General features: G+C 41.1%; 1 protein-coding gene across 2 annotated transcripts; it reads right to left on the reverse strand.

Moving 5' to 3' along the window:
* Nucleotides 1-32: 32 nt before the first annotated feature.
* Nucleotides 33-8318, reverse strand: LOC136422565 (galactose-3-O-sulfotransferase 3-like). Of its 2 annotated transcripts, none has more exons than XM_066410353.1 (7): nucleotides 8080-8318; nucleotides 5973-6102; nucleotides 5386-5511; nucleotides 4073-4371; nucleotides 2695-2821; nucleotides 1766-1865; nucleotides 33-1297 (listed from the first exon to the last, which is right to left on the reverse strand). In XM_066410353.1, the coding sequence occupies exons 2-7, from the start codon at nucleotides 6074-6076 to the stop codon at nucleotides 590-592; spliced, it is 1464 nt and encodes a 487-aa protein (XP_066266450.1). In that variant the 5' UTR covers nucleotides 6077-6102; nucleotides 8080-8318; the 3' UTR covers nucleotides 33-589. The 2 variants fall into 2 exon arrangements, with proteins under 2 accessions (XP_066266450.1, XP_066266449.1); XM_066410352.1 differs by having other exon boundaries at nucleotides 8076-8318.
* Nucleotides 8319-8558: the final 240 nt, after the last annotated feature.

Consider the following 8558-nt stretch of genomic DNA (forward strand, 5'->3'; position numbering starts at 1 on the left):
AAATTGTAACTCGATCATGCAAACAAGCAATGTAAATGAGAAAAAAATCAGACTTTATAAACAAAACAGAGGGCTGAATCTAATATATGAGATGAAACTTTCACGTGTAACAGATAAGCATCAAACTATTCTAAAACTGGTAAAAAGATTAAAATCACACAGACAAGTTTTTCAAAACTGTACTATGACCTTAACCTGTACCTGATCTATATTAAATCACATTCACTGACTATAAGCTACAAGTTTAAAGGTACAGTATAAAGTCTGATTCTTCATTGCTTGGCTCAAATGCAAATGTTGTTTACTTACTAACTTAAGAAACAGTCAAGAGAAAATTCAGGTATATAAATCTGATCAAACAGTTCTCTGTCTTTGAGATGAAAAGTTTCACTGAAAGTTACTGACCATACTAGCCAATGATATATGGGCATATTCAGTAGAAGCCAGTTAATTGCACAACAGATCACCACATACTTCTGTCAAAATCCCAAACCAGTTCCCATTCACTCCATTGTTAGTGACTTTGCATTTCTGCACGTGACTTCGTTTTACATTGATCAGAATATCAAGTCATTACAGCAGCATCACTCTACTCGACCTTAATCAACCCTTCATACTTCAGATGCATTAGGTAGTCCTGTGGCCTACAGTACTTCTTTACTCGCCCGCACCATACGCAGTAATTTCTAAATAAGGGCCACATATTTTCTACATTTTTGAGATCTTTCTGGGGCAGCGTCGTTGGTGTCAAAGACGGTCTTTCGGCCAACTTACGATCCAACGCATTACGTTCTGCATAAAGCGCGTAGTAACAGTTGAAATTCATGGTGGCTAGGAGGCAGAACTCATCGTCTATTTGAAATTCTTTATTCCATTTAGTTGCCGGGACTGTGAGAGGAGGGTTGCCAAGCCCACGGTCGCAATGGTCGTGCATCTGCTTGTTCAGTTCTTTCAGGTGACGGACTTCGTCCCAAAAATCCGGCGTTTGTTGACTGATACGTTCATAAAACGTGCGGTTGAAATGGTCATACAGCCCGTAGTCAACCGGGGTCCATTTGCGGTGAGACTGCACCAGCTCAGGTGCGATGTTCTCGTGCTTGTACGAGTAGCTTTGGGAGTTCTCCTTGAAGTACAAGATGTCTTGGAGGTCCCAGCACATCATTCGCCTGAACAGGACCATGGATTCGTCGAAATGCTCCATGATCATCACCAGGTGGAAATCCTTCTCGATCTGGGACACGTAGGCGTCAACTAGAGACTTGATTTGTTCTGGAGTGTTGACGTCTTTCGGCATTACCTATCAAAAATAAGACGAATGTACATACTCTGAATTTTTTATGACGCCTCTGGGGAGTGAGAAGTTACAAATCTTTCCTGATGCTTTTGGAGGATTCTTTCTAAGATAGCATGTTACGTCAAGGGGCGGTTATACCATCTATACAGATACTTCAAGCTTAGATAAGTAAGAATGCTGCATCCATTGGACTTCCTACAAAGTAACACATACAAGAAAGAGCATATTTTCGTGTCTGCTTCCAATCATGAAATTCCAGTCAAAACTGCCCAACAAGATCACTCGGGACCTATACAACCTGGTCTTTGTGGACATGTGGTTACTATAGACAGGATTCTTAAAGCTTGTGTCAGTAGGAAAAAATGATCTAAGCAACCAGCCGGCCACAAATAAGTGGTCACATAAACCATGTGGTCCTTATGTGGAGATGCTGTCTTGTGTATATAGGTTTGGCAGTATTTAACTCCATACCTTTTTAAGATACTTAAGAGGAAAGCCCAGGTCAATAGCCATAGAGTTCCTGCTGAAGGCTACTGGATACTTCCTGTAGTAGTTCAGCTTGGGGTCATACCTGTGTAGGATTAAAAATATGTATTCATCTGCTGATACGTTTTTGTTGAGAAAGCATCATAATGTTAGATCAGTTGTTCCAGCAACTTTCACTTAAAATTTGTCAAGATCTCGTTTTCAATTTGCAACAGAGCCATAAACTTTCTGTATCTTTTGATCCCTTCCTCTCTGAGTCACATGGTCTTTGTGCATAAATTGATGTCATTGGTAGATTGCTCATTTTTGGACATAGACAGGTGCTGTTCACTTGAAAATTTGGGCTGAATTCCCACCTTCCTTATGTGTTGGAAAATTTTGTTGTTGCTGTTATATAAGTGCCTTTTTCATTGATAAGGACTTTCTTTCATTTTCATCTTTGATTTTGTTACTTTTCTTATTGATCATTTGTACTATGCAAATACCTCACTGACAACATACTAGGTCATCATTCAGCACTGAAATGTTGAGATCTTGTCTCCACTTTGCAACAGAGATGGGGAACAGCATAAACTTTCTGCACATTTTGATCCACTGCTCTATTTGCATACTATTATAGTGACGTCATAGAAGCAATGGATTGCTCATTCCTTGACAAAGACTGATATGGTTGACTTGAAAATTTGGGCTGAAGTCACACTTTCCCTTCGTGTTGGAAAATTTTGTTTAATCTTGTTACATAAGTGCCCTTTTCGTTACTTTCCTTCATTTTCACCTTGCATCTTGTTACATTTCTTATTGTTCCTTTGTATCTATGTGACTACCTTACTGACAACGTTGATAGTATGATACATCATCATTCATCACGTTTTCTACATGATATTTTGAGATGTTTGTGTGTGTGATCAACTTACTTGCCAGGATCAGCCAGGAAGGTGGAGACGGGCGTGTCTCCTGTTATGCCCCACCTCTCGGGCAGGCCATAGAAGTTCATCGTCGACTTCAGATGGCTCAGCGGCTCTCGAAAAATGGTGATGTACACTGAACACGAACAGGAAGACAATGTCGTTCAGATCTTAGGATTAACTGCACAAAAAAGAGGGATTTATCTAAGGCACCAGCCAGTTTGTTATATTATTGTCTGGCATTTGATGCCTAAGGCAACCATCATTGCTATTCTTTTAGCAGCCTTTGCCAGACACACCTTGCAGACTAATATCCGGGAATTTGATATAATGATAAACTCGATTTTTTGTGAGTAAGCCGTGCATATCTAACTTCAGGTCTTATGTACGCTATGATTTAAGCATTGTGCTCAATCTGGAAGGTGTGGCAGTGATCCTCAAGAATACTAGCCACGCCTGTTATTTATCCCAGTTTTCAACTACTTAGCTAGCGTCACCAGAACGAAACTGAAGTAAAATGGCTTTCAGAAGTGATGAAGGGAAGGGAGAACATGACAGGCCACAGACATTAAGTTCATTGTTGACTTCAGATGGCTCAGTGGCTCTCGAAAAATGGTGATGTACACTGAACATGAACAGGAAGACAACATTGTTCAGATCTTATAATTCACTGCACAAAAAAGAGGGCTTTACCTTAAGGCACCAACCAGTTTGGTTATGGCTCTGTCTGGCATTTGATGCCTAAGGCAACCATCATTGCTATTCTTTAGCATTAGTCAACTATTATACCAGACACACCTTGCAGACTAATATCCGGGAATTTGATATAATGGTAGACCCCCATTTTTGTAAATTAGCTGTGCATATCTAACTCCAGGTCTTATGCACGCTATTACAGGATTGTGCTCCATCTGAAAGGTGTGGCAGTGATCCTGAAGATGAATAGTACTAGCCAGTAGCCACGCCTGCCATTTATCCCAATTTTCAGCTACTTAGCTAGCGTCACCAAAACAAAACTGAAGTAAAATGGCTTTCAAAGTGACATAAGGGGAGGGAGAAGATATCCAGACTATCGTAATGTAAAGACAGTTTGTAGACATGCAAACAAAATTTTGACACAAATTTGCCTCCGGATCTATCATGTTGGATCTATTATATAACAGATTAAATAGCCCCAGGTTAGATATGCACGGCTTACTCCACAAACTTAAGATTGAAATACAGATGGACATGATCATGATATAGTCCTACAAGTAGGCAGGTATAGTACTAGGTGAATCAAAGAAAGCTATATATACAAGACTGTAGGAGCTGGTGTTGCTCCAACTTCAGAGTCTGGCCAGTGCCACACATTCGACACCCCCCTCCCTTTGGACTTAGGCAGTACCTGTATCTTCAGGCATGATTTGATGGAAAGTGGCGCTGTCGTAGACGGTATGGTACGTCAGGATGTCATAGGCACCGCCCTGTGGCGGCAGGTAGGCCTCCGGCTTCAGGTTCCACGGGTAGAGCCCGCTGTTGTTGAAGGGGAGGGGCAGGAGGAAAGACAGTCGCCGCTTGAAGCCGAAGTGGTGCAGCACTTCCTTGATGGTGTTACCGCCGACCTTGTGGAGTTTGGGGAAGGCGACGCGATGTTTTTCTACGCACACGGTGCCGTCTGGAGCGTTCCTCTCTACCTCTATTGCCCTGTGCCAAAAAGTAGATGCCATTTCATCTTCTTTATCACTTTGGAAATCAATTTTTTTACAGAAACCATGCATTTTAGACCTGCCAAAGCTATTCTCCAAGCAGAGGTTTCGGTCAGTTGGCAAGTAGTGGTCGCAAGTTATTTTCGTTTGCCTCCCGTCACCTCTGCCACAAACTGTGAAAGAGAAGGAAGGGAAGCAAACTAAACAAATCGCAGCCACTACTAAAACCTCTGCTAGGAGAATAACTAAAACTATTATTAGCCAGACAAAGATCTAATATTTTACCCTGAAAATTTGTCATTGGTCACTGCTATTAACCCATTGTCAATGATTATTATTTACGTTGCTATAACAACCCCAATCAAAGCCAACGGCAGCAACATGAAAGGAAGTCGCGGCAGCCTCTATGACCAAGCAGGTTTCCGTGTCCTGTCCCATTCCTCACCCAATGGCAAAGTGATGTATGAAGTGTTAGTACTACAGATGGAGTGCTCTATCTGGTGGAGGTTTCATGACTGTCATCCCGATTTAGTTTATGTCCGATCCGATATTCTACATTTGGTAATGTGTAAGACATGTAAGATAGAAGTGGATGTTAACTGGTCAGGATTACTCCAGGAAGATTAGCTTCGAATTCGTATTTGTTTGTTCAGATATGAAAGCTAATAAAGTATCCAAGTATCCAACTGGCCAGGACGACGCCCCGGTAATTTTTCTGTGTCTATGAATGCCAAAGTCAGCAAAGTTTGGCACACTCGGAACATGGTGGGTACAAAGTTGTAGCCATCCAATGCCGGATGTTAGCATAGGGGGTAGGTCTTCACAGCTGTTATACAACTACAAAACAAAATCTACATCTACAGCTGAATGCATGATACGTGTCGTTGTAGTTACCTAAAATTTCATCAATTTGTTGTTGCAGTAACTACAAAGCCAAAGAGATCAGTGCTTCCTGAAACAATATTTCAAAAGATTTGAAGAACAAAAAAAGATACAGTGTCGCCATACTTACTGTTCCTTACTTGTTGAGACGTCTGGCAGAGCTAAGGGTTTCATACCAATCTCTCTCCTGTCCAGCTCAACCTCTCCTTGTGTTCTATGACCAGGATGGATGCTGTAGTTGGTAGACATGTACAGCCTTTGGGGCAAGAACAGAAAAAAGAAATTATGTTGAACCTCATGTCCACACCACACAGTTTGGAAACCAAAACAAGATGGCCGAACCTTGACGTCAGAAACCAACATGGCGGCTCCCATTGACCCATTAGGATAAAACAGAATCGGTTTTGCTTTGCAAACATGCGATAAGATGGTCGACTCATTACGTAAGAAACCAACATGGCGGCGCCCATTTCCCCGAGGGTCAAGCAATTTAAGTTTTTAGCTTGAAAGTTCATCTGTGTTGCTAAAAAATCATTTTGAAGCAAGGTTCTACTGTAATTTCCAACACACCCCCAAAACTTATATATCCAAATCCGGACGGTAGCACATTTGGGTAGGTCCAATTGTTGTCTTAGAAATTACAGTTCAATCTTGCTTCAGAACATTTTTTTAGACGACTTTTCTTCATATATAGTTGTAGTGAAGATATGAACTTACCTGCTGTATTGTCTTCCGAAGATGAAGAGAGTTACCAAGGAAACCACCATGGTCATTATCAGCAGGCGGAACATGTTGCGATGGTTTATTCTTCCGAACCTCATTGAGATTCGCTCAACAGTGTTCCTAGCTACAGAAACAAAGTTGATCATTTTCTTTGTCCACAAGTATCTTTCCAAATTCAGTTAAATCCAAGGAGGTTAAGATAGTATCCAAGTTAACCACACTAAAAACGTTGTGAGTACAAACAAGGAGGTTATTCTACCTCCTTTGTACAAAGCTGGAGCCATCTGAAGCCAGATGTTAGAATCAAGGGTTAATGACCTGCCCCGAGGTGAATATGGTGTCAGAAGGTCTGGTCATTTGCTATAACGACCGAATTAAATCACCGAGTAAGCAACGCGAACGGTCGAACAGTGCCTTTATTGTAATAAAGGCACACTTGAGATTCATTCATCACCACTTGTGGCACTTTTTTGGCATTATGTCGTCATAACCGATATGGAATGGAGGCTTCTGATTGGTCAACGTCGTCTGGCTATATGATAATAGTTAATAGACTTATATTATAGGATCTAGGAAGGTGCCGCGTGAGATACAGGTTACGTAAACCACCGAGTATTATATGACTGAAATAAGCGATATGATTGGTTGGTAGGACAATTACTTTTCCGCGGAACATGTTCACAATTACTCATGGTACCCGAAAGGGTCGAAATTGTGACGTCTCCACTATTCAAAATACCCGCCCTTTTAAAAATATATCCAACTCTTCGTCTGTATCATTGTCGCACATATACTTGGCTATTCAGAGTTTTGGTATGAAACCTGGTGTTCTCAGTCCTATCCTTAGTCACTGACGAAAGACAGCGGGTGCTGTCTGAAATGTCTGACTGTTTCAAAATTCTATCCAGTTGCTTGAGTAACTATTTTTGGTGTATACTTGGCTGTCTTACTGTTTTGAACAGTTGAAACATGTCCACAAGTAAATGTCAGTAGACATTGCGTCTAGGTGTATCATGTGTCCTCACCGGAGGGCTTTTTTAGCGTCCGGAAGGTTTTCTGACCACCACTTTGAGAATCCATGCCTCATTCTATTCTTTTCAGTGTGTTATCTGCTAGATACAAACAAAAGACTACGGAAGATGTGCCCTTCAATTTGGCGCCAGAAGTCCTTATAATAAGGATGTAGGCCTTGGGGCCCTTAGGCGATAACTACAAGGCCAGGTGTCGCGCGTGCACGTGTGACATATTGTACCACGTTGCACCGAAAATCTTAACCTTTTTACTGGCACAAATTATAGGTTATCGTACACACAGAGAATCTAGAACGGCGTCCAGTATATATGTAGTTTTGTTTCTTTCAATTTAGTTGACAGAGGCAAATAAAGGTCACCTTAAGGTGATTTATGAGATTGTCTGTGCAGTATGTATCCTAGCCTGTATTGACCGACTGACAGTAGTATGAGATTGGAAATAAAAGCTGTGTCTGCATTTTGTAAGTGTTTTCATATCTTACATTTAGCGCCAAGTTGAGATATCCATTTCTGAGTTGTACGTGTTGAGGATATGGGACCAGTTCATTAAGAATTTCACTACGAATTTGTTTCAACCATCGCCAAGTTGACCTTCTACTTTTCACGATCTCTCGTGCTATTCAAAAGCCGACGAACGAATGGTGTACCTAATCTTCAACAGGGCAGTGACAATGTACAGAAGCTAAATGACACTTTATACGATAATAGTAGACTCTATTTTTAACAACACGAACTTAGACCACAATAGCAGCCGCTTGCAGTCAATGTACACAACTTCTTGTATGATATGATAATAGCAAACTCTATTTTGAAATCTTTAACAACACGAACTTAGATCACAATAGCAGACGCTTTCAGTCAATGTACACACCGTCATGTGGGACTCTGTCGTACATTTACACCACACCAACATCAGACTTTAATAATATCAACCTACATTTTCATGTTACTCCTTCACAATGCGCAGACAACACGATAGCATGTTAAGATAAGGTTCCTTTTGTTTGTGGATGTTCGAATTGGGGACAACTTTTATGTTTATAGAATGGCGTCAAAAGTTACTTACCTACAGCTACGTACAAGGCGATCATCTCCTTCTAAAACCGCATGTTCCTGGTTGGGACTGAAGCATTGTCTTGGATCGCCATTTTGAGTCGAGAAGATTCTTGCACGTCGATGACAGAAAATGTCAGAGATCTGCGTTTGTTACACTGCCTCGAGGTTAAAGACAATTGAGGTATGACGTATGGACCGGATGGGCCAGTCCCAAATCACAAGGCAATCATTTGTGACAAATTTTCAAGGTACGGTTCTTCAGTCAAATAACACCATGTTGTGACTAGATTAGTACTGTGTTCGATGGAAAGAAAAAGGAGACAAGGACAATTGTTAAGCTTTCAGTGTTTTCATTCGTGTATACTTTACGTTGGTGCACTTTTGTCACATATAAAGAATAGACACTGAAGACCTCCACCCACATTAAAGTCACTTACATACGATGATGAATGGGACGTCATCATTTCACCCTTGACATGCGCATTGTTGCACG

Source organism: Branchiostoma lanceolatum, chromosome 17, assembly GCF_035083965.1.
Source record: "Branchiostoma lanceolatum isolate klBraLanc5 chromosome 17, klBraLanc5.hap2, whole genome shotgun sequence".
In the NCBI taxonomy this organism is placed as follows: Eukaryota; Metazoa; Chordata; class Leptocardii; order Amphioxiformes; family Branchiostomatidae; genus Branchiostoma; species Branchiostoma lanceolatum.